The 13,715-nt window shown below is 40.0% G+C and overlaps 2 protein-coding genes across 2 annotated transcripts; one reads left to right on the top strand and one right to left on the bottom strand.

The window, feature by feature from the left end:
- Positions 1 to 834: 834 nt before the first annotated feature.
- On the bottom strand, positions 835 to 4,638 carry nt5m (5',3'-nucleotidase, mitochondrial). Its single transcript, XM_027005085.3, has 5 exons — positions 3,850 to 4,638; positions 3,602 to 3,702; positions 3,411 to 3,471; positions 3,169 to 3,283; positions 835 to 3,061 (listed from the first exon to the last, which is right to left on the bottom strand). Exons 1-5 carry the CDS (start codon positions 4,105 to 4,107, stop codon positions 2,922 to 2,924), a joined length of 675 nt encoding a protein of 224 aa, XP_026860886.1. The 5' UTR covers positions 4,108 to 4,638; the 3' UTR covers positions 835 to 2,921.
- Positions 4,639 to 7,163: 2,525 nt separating this feature from the next.
- On the top strand, positions 7,164 to 13,087 carry cops3 (COP9 signalosome subunit 3). Its single transcript, XM_027005071.3, has 12 exons — positions 7,164 to 7,351; positions 8,146 to 8,275; positions 8,586 to 8,698; positions 8,997 to 9,046; positions 9,624 to 9,716; positions 10,220 to 10,399; positions 10,556 to 10,696; positions 10,952 to 11,125; positions 11,332 to 11,418; positions 11,620 to 11,733; positions 12,460 to 12,540; positions 12,771 to 13,087. The coding sequence occupies exons 1-12, from the start codon at positions 7,297 to 7,299 to the stop codon at positions 12,822 to 12,824; spliced, it is 1,272 nt and encodes a 423-aa protein (XP_026860872.1). The 5' UTR covers positions 7,164 to 7,296; the 3' UTR covers positions 12,825 to 13,087.
- Positions 13,088 to 13,715: the final 628 nt, after the last annotated feature.

Raw genomic sequence — 13,715 nt, 5'->3', positions numbered from 1 at the left:
CTGTTGCTTGCATGGCAAAATAAATGTATAGTGTATCTGTGTTGGTACAGGCACAAGCTTAATTGACTTACATATGCTAGTCCGCATTTAAACATTTTTTAGGCTCTTGATCATAATGCTTCATTTTTGGATATAGTTTTACATGTAGACCACTGCCATGTGGATAAACAAAGCTATAATTTCAGGTGTGGTTAGTGATGTGCACAGAGACTACGTTTAGCAGGGAATTAGTGGAATAATTAGTGGAAGAATTAATGTCTCTGTGTGTACTTATAGCTGAATGAACCGTCTGAACGTGTTACAGAAGAAGACTCACTTATTACAAGAAACTTTTTGTTGTCTGTCTTTGAGTTAACATTTACATTTATGAATCTTGCCTTGCTTCTTTCCAGAGAGCTATTCAGATAGGAAATCGAATGTATGTTCGCAAGACCTTAAAACTGACTTCAGGTGACAGGGTACAGAGTCCCTCTGAAATATCCTGTCAGACTGTCCTTAATATATGCATTGTCTATACACTGCCTCTACTATCCAGAGTATCTTCAACTGCTATTGAGTTCAGCTACGATTTAATACACATTTCCCCTTTTTTCTAACATGTTATCTCTTAAATTATGAATAATGAATAATGAATATGCTCTTATATAAATAGAAGTAAAACGGAAAGAAGCGAAATTTGTTTTCAATTAGTTTGTCTTTTGCACAGAGACACAGCTCCTCTTTGTGGGCACTATCAGAATTACATCCTCAATGGGGGTAGAAACAGCCCCGATCACTTTTCACTTCTGATGTCTTTGGTATATCTTTGAAAATAGTATCTGAATTTTTAGTCAGTCCATGCAAAGTTCTTTATTAGTCTCAGGCATATGTATTCATGTTACACAAATGCTAGTCGTCATTTTAATCTATTATATATTTTGTTACGTAGTCTTGGAATTATAAAATGTAGCTAAAAAAGGATTTCAGCTGTCAAAACACATGCATGCACGCACACACAAAACAATAAATGAACAAGAGCATAAATCACATGCAAACCGATTGCACACTTTATTAAAAACTGTAGTTATATGCTTTACTGCGCGTCTATGTCGACGTATTTTTCCTGGAGCTATGCACGCGCATCTCTAACGGGATGAGTCACGCCTCGCGGCTCAGACCAGTTGCTGCAGCTGTAAACGCGTGACAAACGGACCGCGTGGCGCTTACACCAGAACGCCAAACCACGAGCTTATCTTCAGCAGTGGCAATGGTAAGGGCAGGAGCAGTCCATGTTTCTCTAAGATATGAATAAACTAGTGTTAAAACAATGCGGGGATGGGTTTTACCGTAACTCTATCCAGGCTTAAATTGCTCTTTGTAAAATATGAATATGGCAATTGTTATCGTATTTTAATTGTTTGAACGTGTTTGACATTTTGCACTGCATCACGGACTGGTCAGTCTCCCCCGCGCAGTCATCAGTCTCTCATAAACCTGTCATCTCCCATTTTTTAACCTAAACATTCTCCATCATAATTAGTCCAGCTTAGAACATAAAAACTAATAAGCGTAGTTATTTTTAGAAGAAAAGATAAAATAAGTGTCTACTTCATAGTATTAACCAAACGTTACATCCATCTAACTTAAGATTTATAAATTTGGTAAAGGAAGGGGGGGTTACAAAAGATAACTCTGGCAATATTTATAGCATTAATTTGGCAACACATGCCTGTGGGTGTAGCATATTCTAGGCGTTTTCAGTCTAAAAGCCCCATGCAGTCTAAGAGCTCCTGAAATCTCCAGGTTCGACCAAATGGCAGAGCTAGCAGCACCATCAATGATGATTAACCACACCACCAACTAGACAAGGACATCACATGTAAAATGCTAAGAAAACCATTGACACAGGTGAAAAGCAATGCTGAATTAAACCACAGAGAAGTAGCAGCAACGCAAATTAAAAGTGAATTCAGTGTTTCAACATGTTTGAAAAGCAAATGGGGAAAAATAAATACATAAATAAAATTTAAAAAAAAAAAAAAACACTTCCGGGTAACGATAAAAGGTTTCCACCACTGTGCTATGGTTTCCTCCCAGTGGTAACATTCAGCACTGCGGCAAAAGTAAATCTTAAAAAATCTAAATAAAACAAAACAAACAAACAAAAAAATTCTTGATAAAACCTGAGGTTAGTTTCTCATTGTTAAAAAATGAAACTATAGAATGGGCATCATCAAATGAACATATCACAAATAGTGTGAAAAATGAACAGCTAAAATAATATGGACCTTACATGAAACAGACATCTTTTACATATTCCATTGTACAGTCCACAACTGTATATAAACTGACAAAAATAAACATTTTCCTACTGAGAGTGTGTTACCAGGTCTTTGTGCGTTATTGTGCGTTACCGTATTTGTGCGTTACCAGGTCTAGAGTGAAAGTACCGTGTCTAGAGCTCTAGAGTGAAAGTACCGTGTCTAGAGGTCTAGAGTGAAAGTACCGTGTCTAGAGCTCTAGAGTGAAAGGATCTTCCCCACTTTTCCCTGTGACATTACAGTGTATTTGCTAAAATCAGGCAGGTTTGAGACAGTTCATGCCAACTATAAACTCTGAATCCCAAACATATATGAAGAATAAGGATTAACTATTAATTGACTAATTAAAATGTAAGGAATATTTTCACAGGAATTGTGAGGCAGTATTAAATCTTATAACTGAGACAACTAAACATCTTCAAATAGTGGGTCTTACCTACATCACATCCCCTGTTTACCAACGTAACGTCTTGCAAGTGAACCCTCATGCTTTAAACTTGGACCTATAACACTGGTTCAGACTCTGCACACCCCTGAAGCCCCTACTGGAGTCAGCTCGCTGGTCCACAGGTAGCCGAGCTGTGGTGAGGAGGTAGTCTGTGCGAGACTGGCACAGGGGGCTCACTGGCGCTTGCTCTCCAGGGTGGCCCTCCAGTCGTCAGCCCAGGATAGCAGCCGTCTCTGGGTGGGAATGGTGGTCAGGTGCTTGTTGTGGCAGGCAGTGAAGAGGACGTGTTCCCAGCTCGGGGTCGGCTCCACACCTGGAAGGTGGTCATTACAAGACAATAGAGGAAAAACATGACGGGCTACTCATCTGAACATGTGCCGACCTGTTCCAGGTTAGTGAAGGTGAAGACGGTGGTCTTACCTAGGATGTCTGGCTTGTCGTCAATCAGGATGTCCCCGGTCACTACAGTCTTGTCTCTGGTCAGAATGATCTGCTCCAGGAAGTCAGGTCCCAGGTGCTTCTCTACCCATGCATACTAGATACGTGTACACACACACACACACACATGCAAACCAGTACTTCTAATACTGCACAGTACAGCCTTTTTTTTTTTTGCTTCTTCTCATTTTTAACTAAGAAACTCAATAGAAAGTGTAACCTACCTTTTCATATGGACAGTACTTGTAATGTTTTATTGGACTGGTGCAAATGAAGACATCTGTACTGGTTGAAAAAGATTAGTGTTAAGAGATTTAGACTACATTGTGCAATCTATACAGTAATGCCATTATTACATTTAATATATTGTATTTTTAATGAGTTAAATTATGAAGTCATTCTGTTTTGTGCTTACTTCTCCATTTTGGACATCTCTTTGACAGCCTCCAGGGCTCCTGGGACAGGCTTTAGCTCGAGAAAGAAGTTATTTGATTCCCAAATGCTTATGGCTTTCTCCTGCAGGCATCCACATACGTTTTGTGTATTTGCGTTAATTGCTGAAATTCTTGTTAGTCCTTAAATCGGTTTCATGGAAAGAATATAATATCTAACGCCAAGGTCTATTAGGTACCTAATGATTCAAATATAAAAGAAACCACTTACACAAAGGTCACTCCTTAGCTCCCCGTACTGTGTCGATACCCAAAATCCTCTTCGATCCTCTAAAGTAATGTACGGTTCATTTGGATACCTTTCTCTGTATTTCCTTAAAAATCCCTCCTCAAAATCTGCAATGACACCGTCCATATCAACAAGGACGCGTAGCCTCGTGTTGGTGGACATTTCCGCACAGCACCTGTGTTGAGAGTATACAGTCGCTCTCCCAAGCAAATGTAAAATCCTTGAGAGCTGTAAAGTCATTGCTGTCGGCAGTGAAGGTCCACTGAACCGGTCCTGTGTTGTTTTAATAATCCTGTTTTCTTTCAGTGTTTTCCGTCAAAGCTTTTGTGACCGGTAGCGTACACATTTTGTCGAGTTAGCGAGATGGCTTTTTGCATTTTCTATTCTTTTTTTCTTTACTAGGATACCCTTTGTGAAGCCATTCACCTTGCTGTTGGTTTATGGTTTTTATCCACGCCTGCCGTTTGTTTTAGTATTTTGTTAATTACAGCAAATCAAATCATTACGACGGTAGACTGTACCGGTTATGTCATTGCGGGATGGCAAAGGTGTCGAGCTCTCGCCGTTTCCCTCCCTGGAGCACTGTATTTGTAGACTTTGTTTATATTAGCGCATTCGTTCTATGCGTTATACACATTCTTACACATTGGGTAGGTGCATTTGGTCGTCACTTAAGCCTTATAGCATTTTAGAGCATTACACCTTCAAAGTTAGCTAGCCAGATTTTCAAACACCTCGCTATGCTTACTTAATTGGTTGCTAGCTAGCTAACTAGCCGAATATTGATCATCCCACCCCAAGATAATCTACCAATGGAAAGATGTTACCCTTCCGTGGGTTGTCAAGATTTTCAGTGAGACACCAGACAAAAGTACAGACACTGTACAGACACTATAAGTGAAATATGAATAAGATTACTGAACATTTCTGTCCATGAGCGTTACACATTATGCATCTTTAATGCATTTGTACATTCCTGCATAACTTAGTGTTCACCGTCTATCAAATCCCTTTTATTATGTCACTATATGGTGTGCGTGTGACTGAAAACCTATACAGCATAGTTAACACACAATATAATATCTATAATATATGGCAGATATACAAGAAATATACAAGATGTGCAAAAATACAAAAGACATTACAATAAACAGTACAGTAGATGCTACGATAAATGCTGTGTGATAGACACTGTATAATACAAAAGACAAGACATTGATCATTCCATGCAATAGACAATGTGCAATACACAGAATATACATAAAAGTGTAGTGATTATAATAATAAATAATCTAGACTGTACATAAGCAGCGTGTGAATTTGTATGGGTGCATGAGTGGATCAGTGATATTGGTGTTGGTGTCTATCTGGCAGCCTGATGGCCTGGTGGAACATACTGTCATAACATACATACTGCAGTATCTGCCCGATGGGAGCAGAGAGAAGATGGCATGGCTTGGATGACTTTCCTCTCACTCCTCAGGCAGTGCTCTGCATAGATGTCCTGGAGGGAGGGAGGCTCAACCCCTGCGATCCTTTGAGCACTGAGCACTACTCTCTGCAGCACTTTGCGATATTCGGTATTGCAGCTCCCATTCTAGGCTGTGATGCGTCTAGTCAGGTTGCTTTCAGTGACATCCTGACTGGACGCATCACAGATGTGTAATATTTTGAGGACATGGCGGGGGGGGGCTCATGCTGAAACTCTTTAGATGTCTGAGGAAATAGCTGTTGTGCTTTCCTCACTGTCTTATTTGAGTACTCTGTCTATGTGAAGTCCTCAGAGATGTGGATGCCAAAAAACCTAAAGGAACTGACCCTGTCCATGGGAGTCCCATTGATGGTGATGGGCATGTGATTTCCCTTCCACTTCCTGAAGCTCACTGACTTCCTCCCGATATGCCATTATGTCATTGGAGATGAGACCCACCACACTAACCATAGGCTATTGTGTATTGTATATCCCATGTTGGAAAATTCCTTATTCCCCACTTAGAAGAAGCCAAGCTGTGAGAATCACACAGCATTCATAGCCCACACAGCATTCAAACCCGTCTTGTTTTCCTCTTGCCTCAGTGAAGCAGACTCTTGCTTGTCTGCTATTAGATTAGCAATTACAAAGTTGTTTCCAAATATGCAGATCATATCTATTCTAGTGACAACCCCTCGTTTACCCTATCACACTCCTATTGGTGATATTAGTGTTTTAAGATAGTCATGTGGCATTACATTATTATTTCTTGTTATATGTTATGCAGCCAAGCAAGATTTAAAATGAATCTGTTAAACACTGTGAGTACAAAGAGGAGTCTATTTCAAATAGGAGGCTATTTTAGCCACAACACATAATGCTGGATTAAATTCATGAAGCGTAGGCGACACCTTTACCTGAGAATTCCCCAGACAGGAATAAGAGGATGTTTATGCTTAAGATCAATTTTATCATTACATTCTGGCCTATCATCCAAAAATTGGCCAGGTTCATTCTAAAAAGAATATGAGTGGGGTCAAGGACAGAAATAGCAGATGGAAATCTCCGGACCATAAACAATCAAGAAACAAAAATTTCGACAACACAATCTTATGCATTTTCAGACGTGTGCTGGTTTGGTTGTTGCAATATTTTAAAATAATATGTAGGGTAATATGGCACATATGCACAATGTTTTTCTCACTCCTAAATTAGTATCAAAATGCAACTCTAACCAACTCTAGTGTTACAGTGATACACAGGATTTTTGTAAGTCAAATAGCACATTATTAGGCTTATCATTTGCATTGTTTTATAGCAGTTATTAATTAAGATGCCTTTGTGCAACCAGTGCAGAGCATTGTAGCCGTGCACCTTCAGGCAACAAACAATGTAGTCTGTAGGCTATCTTCATGAGGTAAACATCTTTGCTGCAATGTGCCTTTTATACCGGAAGTGTTTGATGAAAAAAAAATCCTGTACGATTTAAGGAGTCGCAGTACCATTATGGAGAGAGTAACGGTAATGATATAGTTAATGTGAAGAGACGTACAATAATTACTTCATTTCAGGAGCAATATTTTTATTGCACCAAAGAAATGATCGAACATATATTCATAAAACTACACATAAGTAAGTTTAATCTTTTTACCCTCAAACCTTACAATTTAGTTTTTAATCCCCAAAAGGTTGGACGTATATAAACATACTTACATCGTGGTGATATAGACACAATTATAGACATCATAGAATATGACACAAAAAAATGCCTCCTTTAAATCTACCCGCAAATCTCGTGAACGAGTTGTCACGCCAAACTCTCGCGATAGTTAGGTTGCTGTTGGTGGCGGCCGAGGCCCCAAACCCTCTCTGGCCCACCTTCTCAGTTTAGCTAGTAGATACTTCTGACATTTGAATGAAAACTAGTGAGAGAGGCCTGTTCACAAACTTGCAGAATCATGGCTTCAGCATTGGAGCAATTCGTGAACAATGTGCGGCAACTATCTGCTCAAGGTATGGACACAGCTCATGATATCCAAACAATCAAGATTAGCCATGTAGCTAGTTAGCTAGCTAGCTGACTAGCTGCGCTTAAAATAAGATACCACGAAACGCTTGCTAGCTAGGTAGTTAGCTAGTTAGCTGTCTGTGAATCTGCTTAACTTGGTACATTAGTCAGTTACTGGAAATGGGCGCGCTTCAAAACTGGCATTACCTCTGAGAGATTGTGCGTTTTCATCACCAATTCATTACTTGGTTCACAAACCTAACGTTAGCAATCGCTAGCTCGCAGGCTTGCTGTCCAGCTAAGATTACTGGCCAGCTAGTGCAATTCCAAAGCGAAGCTAACGATTAGCCTTCGCTAGCTAGCCAAGGCATATTGTTACACACTTCTGAAGCTACATGATTGGATGAAGTCTGCTGAAGAATACTCGTGAACTGCCCACAGAGAAAGTCCTCATTACACTACCCAGCAACAGTGTTAACCCTAGCTAGCTAAGATATATGGGGAGCGGGCCCTGGCAGCCCCCATGACACTGTTTCTCGTGGGAGTATACCATTGAAAAACAAAAGTTGGCGTTACGTTCGTATACTGTGTAGCTATGGCAAGCATCCTTTATGCCAGAGGCCCTTTAATTCACTGCTGATTTTGCTCCACTGTTCAGATTTAAAGCAGCATGAGTTACTGCCAGGGACTCTGACATGTTTTTGACATACAAGTTCCATCTCTGAGAATTACTTTTTTCCCCTGAATGTAACATTTTCATGTTTGACTCTATTCTCTGTGCTGTGGTCTGGAATTGCAGGTCAGATGACTCAGCTATGTGAACTGATCAACAAGAGTGGGGAACTGTTGGCTAAGAACCTCTCCCACTTAGACACTGTCTTAGGAGCACTGGACATCCAAGAGCACTCCCTTGGGGTGCTGGCTGTGCTGTAAGTCACTGTCCCAGAATGAGTGTCAAACCAACCGACCTTGTTTTGGTATAAACGTGATTCAAACAAATTACCTAGATACCAAGTCATTTTAGGCATTATGCTTATTACCTGGCATGCATGTACGACCAAATGTAACTGATGCAAACAATTGATAAATGTTCAATTTGTACTGTACTGTTATACTAAAAATAATTATCTGCTGAGCTGAAGCAGGTGTGTGAGAACAGGGCTATATTCTCAGCTGTTAATGGCTGGGATTGGGGAAATACTGCTCTGTACCACTTCATACTGTGTTTTGCTGTTCTAGGTTTGTGAAGTTCTCCATGCCAAACATCCCTGACTTTGAGACATTGTTTTCCCAAGTCCAACTCTTCATCAGCACTTGCAATGGAGAGCACATTCGCTACGCGACAGACACTTGTGAGTTTACAGACTTTATAGACTTCTGCAGTCAAATCTCTATATTTAGACTAACTATTTGATTCTGAAAGCATGCACTTCCATGCTGGATTCTGTACTAAGTGAGTAAGTTCATGAGATAATTAGTAAAAGTGTCCCTGCCTTCATAATCACTGCCTTTCAGATGTCCTTGTGATCTACATTGTTGGGGATTTAGTTAGGTAAATGTAGATTGCATGCTTCTGTAAATAACTAATAATTGCACATATCTCAAATGTCCACTAGGCTCACAGCCGCTGATCTCTCGGTTTCTTTTCAGTTGCTGGGCTCTGCCATCAGCTGACTAATGCCCTCGTAGAGAGGAAGCAGGTAAGGGGGATTTCACTCACACACTGCTGAAGTTAACCAGGAACCTGATGGAGTCAGTCAGCATGTCATAGTTAGCCACATAACCAAGAGTTGACCAACGGGTTTTTCCATTCCAAAATAACCTTGTTGTTTGTCTATTTCTTTATTTAATTTTCATGAACTTATTTATTTATCTATAAATGTGTGTAATATTTTAGAACAGGGGTAGTTGGGCTTATTTTATATCTGGTGTCATGCTTGGTTAGTGCATAAACCTGTATCCTCAATGGCCCTTAGAGGAAAAGACTGCCCAGATGTAGAATGTTGTCAGTAATGCATGGTCATCCATTTTTGATTAAAATATGCATGTTTATTACTGCCAGTGCTGGAGCATGATGTGCATATAGGATGGTTTGATTTGCTGCAGTAAGTGCAGTGGGAACAAGTTTGCAGTATAATTCCACAGCTCTGCAGGGCAGAATCTTTATTCATATATTGAGGGTGGGGGGGGGGGGGGGGGGGGGTAAGGAGAAGCTGTGGAATAAAATAACAAGGTGTGCTGAAGTCTAATATCCATTTATGTCTTTTGCTCCTACAGCCCTTGCGAGGCATAAGTATACTCAAACAGGCAATAGACAAAATGCAGATTAACACAAACCAACTTACCTCAGTTCATGCTGACCTGTGTCAGGTAGGTAATGGAAAATTTTATCATGACATTCACAGGGTAGTCACACAGTTTGAGATTTTCCTAAAATGCTTGATCTCGTCTATTTTATACATTTAGGGCTGAACAATTGATTCCCTAGTGAAGTTGCAATTTAGAAAGATGCACTTTTCAAATTTTAAGAGCTACAATATTAATTACATATTATCAACAAAGTTGCCATGATTCTTGATAAAATTCTGAAAATTTGAAGCATTTTTATTGTTATATATCTTTATCTGTCATGACAAGATATAATAGTTCTGCAACATTTTATTTAAATGAAAATCAGTAGCTCCAAATAAATCCAGATTTATTTCACATTTCCTTACCAGACCAATACCACTAAAGTGATTATTCTGAAACTAACAGTCTCTAATTTGTAAGACTAATTTAAGTGCCTTATTATAGCATGTCAGGTACACCTTAATAACAATGTTATAGCTCTAATGAGAAGGATTAACATTGGGAAATGTGCACCTTGGCAGTTATGCCTGCTGGCAAAGTGCTTCAAGCCTGCGGTCCCATTCCTGGAGCTGGACATGATGGATATCTGCAAAGAAAACGGAGCCTACGACGCCAAGCACTTCCTCTGCTACTACTATTACGGCGGCATGATCTACACGGGTCTGAAGAACTTTGAACGGGCACTCTATTTTTTTGAGCAGGTCAAAGCAGTGCTTCTTTTACAGCGTCCTTCTGTGTCTCCTGTCTTTTCTAGTCGTTTCCAAGCCTTATTACGTCCACAATGATTTATTAGTTTAAAATTATTATTTTTTTAAACATTTCGCAGCACTAATGCCTTAGTGTTCTTTTCCCTACAGGCAATAACCACTCCAGCTATGGCAGTTAGTCACATCATGCTAGAGGCTTACAAGAAATACATTCTGGTCTCCCTCATCCTCCACGGGAAGGTCCAGCAACTCCCTAAATACACGTCACAGATTGTGGGCAGGTTCATAAAGGTAAAGATATGAGCTAAAGCTCCAGTGGACTCCTGGGAAATGCAGAATGCCTAATGATACTAATATTTAATAATACTACTTTTAGTACCTCTAATAACAATGCAGTGATCATTGTATTATTGTTGCTTTCTTATACATATCATTTCTGAACTCCTGTTCATTTAACTTCTGTTCATTTAATTTGGTCCCATGCTTTCTGTCCAGAGGCATTTTAGTAATCTGGTATGTGTAATATCTGTGTCCTTGTGTCTGCAGCCCCTAAGTAATATTTATCACGAGCTGGCGCAGGTGTACAGCACGAACAACCCTGCCGAACTGCGCAGCCTGGTCAACAAGCACAGCGAGACTTTTGCGCGTGACAGCAATGCGGGCCTGGTCAAGCAGTGCCTCTCCTCGCTCTATAAGAAGAACATCCAGAGGCTAACCAAGGTCTCTGATAAGCACCTCTCCGCTGAGCTGTGCGGCTTAATGGGGGGAGAGCCACAGAGCGGACAAGACGCTCCCTGCCCAAACGCGCATTTTGGTTCGCGGCACTCCTAGTGAAGCATCGCAGTTTTGGTTTTAGGTGATGATGTAATTAAGGAGTAGGGTTTTATAAAACAGGTTCTAAGTTGTGGTTTGCCTCTGTTCCACAGACCTTCCTGACGTTGTCCTTGCAAGACATGGCTAGCCGAGTACAGCTCTCCGGCCCTCAGGAGGCTGAGAAATACGTCCTGCACATGGTAAGCCAGTAGTCCCGTCACCACAGACCAGAATGTCCTATAATCAGCTGGTTTTCACAGACCAGTTCTTGAATAGTTTCAGAATCATAAACAGATTTTTTAAAAGCCAGTGACTAAAGGCAATGGCAGTATTTATTTTTTATATATTCATTTTTGGTTTCATGAACATTGTTCGCTGAACTATCCCACTCCTCCCCACAGATCGAAGATGGAGAGATTTATGCCAGTATCAACCAGAAAGACGGCATGGTCTGTTTCCATGACAACCCCGAGAAATACAACAACCCCGCAATGCTTCACAAAATTGACCAAGAGGTTTGTAATGACACTGTACTGCCAGTCTAGAGAGGATGCAAACTAGTGTATGGTAAAACTAGACTAGCACAGACTGATCCCGATACTTGTAACTATAATCAGAATAATGGATTAATATGTGCAAATTCAAGTCCAAATGAGAAACTCAGGACAGTCAGTAGGAGACCCTTGAGGTTTCATTGTCTGTCTTTCTTCAGCTTCTCCAGTGTGAGATTCAGTCGGGCACTTCGTTCTTTCAGGCATTCTGACTGGCTTTTGCCACATGACATTGAGCAACATTTTTTTCTTTAAGCTTCACTCCTTACCACTGGGGTGCATCAGTTTCATTATCAGTAAATAAGAGGATGTGGATTGGTCTAGATTAAAATTAGACATGCAATGGAAACTGATCGCTAGGGTGGCTGTGGCTGTTAGTCACATAATGCCAAAACAATAATGGCAAAACCTATTAAAGCAAAACAGCTTTTGAAGAGTGCAAGACAATTTAGAAGACCTTAAAACAAGTTGGCTGATACCACTTAGTACTTACTACTGAATATACTGTTAGTATTTGGTATCAATGTTCTTCATAAGCAATTAGGTGGAACCACAGCAAGATTCTCACACATTGTTATTTTTATGCCTCCCTTTTGTGGGAGATTTTGATTTCCCTTTCTAAGATATTAAGGTTGAGATTACACTGGTGGCTACAATCTTTCTCTTTCTCTCTCTTTACCTTTCTCACAGATGCTGAAGTGTATAGAGTTAGATGAGAAACTAAAGGCCATGGATCAGGAGATTACCGTCAATCCCCAGTTTGTGCAAAAGGTACAAAGTATTCCTGCCACATCCTATCAAAAATTATAATTCCCAACATTGCAAAAACACACACACTCTACCAACTTGTATAATACTTTAATGGGGAAATACAATATTCTTACACCAAACATGTTTTTCATGTGTTTTATATGTGTTGTGGCAGCCAGTAGGCAAAATCAATGTTATTAGTGGTTTTCGCTCAAATGACACGTTTTGTCTCTTTCCTTCTGCTGCTTTAGAGTATGGGAACACAAGAAGATGATGTTGGTAGCAAGACATCTTCCTACTCCTGAGGCCACTGCACCAAGCACAGCTTTGCCTCTTGTAAACATTGAGAAACCATCATCAGGAAGAAGGTCAATCTACTGAGTATGGACTATATTGGACAAAAACATAAACGTGTCTGAAATGATAATTTGGTTCTTTCTTTCACAGCGCACCCATAAAAACCAAACCTGTTTTGTCAGTGTTTTATTTATCAATGTTGAAGTGGAGAACCCTCTACTCCATTTATGCCCATAACAATAAAATTACAGGACTTCTTTGTTCAAAAATATTTCTCAGTACCTGCCTTTTCATTTCACTGAAAACTAAATTCTACAAAAATCACCCTTTACATCTTAAACTAATGCAGGTCTTGCACATTTCTCACCTTTACTAATAGTAGGGTGCTAAATGCAGTGTTTGTGACAGGAGTCTGCAATGGGAGGAGCTACACATCCCTTTCCACTTGTTAAGTCCTATACAAATTTGTATCTTTGCAGCACTGGAGAGTTTAGCAATTATTTCTGACTTGTGACTAAGACCAGTGTATAGGTTCAGTTGATAGTGTGTTTCTTAGCACAGTGCTAAGGCTTAACAAGGTAACTGGCTCAGCCAGCCTTGTCAGCATTGACTCGATTGTGTGCTTTTGAGCAGGTATGACATGTGGTTCGGTTCAATCTCGTGGGTAAGGTCTTGCCTTTTATCAAATGCTCAAGGGATTTAATTTGCTCCAGTCTAAATTAAATTGAAAATTTTAATCAGTTCAGTTGTAGTAAAAAGGGGATTTAAAAATAAATGTTGAAATCATACGAGCATTTGTTGCACTTGTGGGTTATGTTAATTAAGACAAGCATGTGGGGGGTGGACATTATAACCCCAAGTGTTGCCTGGGTAGCACCTTCTCCACAGATAACAGCATT

Source organism: Electrophorus electricus, chromosome 15 (assembly GCF_041902795.1).
Source record: "Electrophorus electricus isolate QZ-2024a chromosome 15, ASM4190279v1, whole genome shotgun sequence".
Taxonomy (NCBI): Eukaryota; Metazoa; Chordata; class Actinopteri; order Gymnotiformes; family Gymnotidae; genus Electrophorus; species Electrophorus electricus.
Note: the sequence above shows the minus strand (reverse complement) of the source record. Positions and strands in the feature narration are given on the sequence as shown.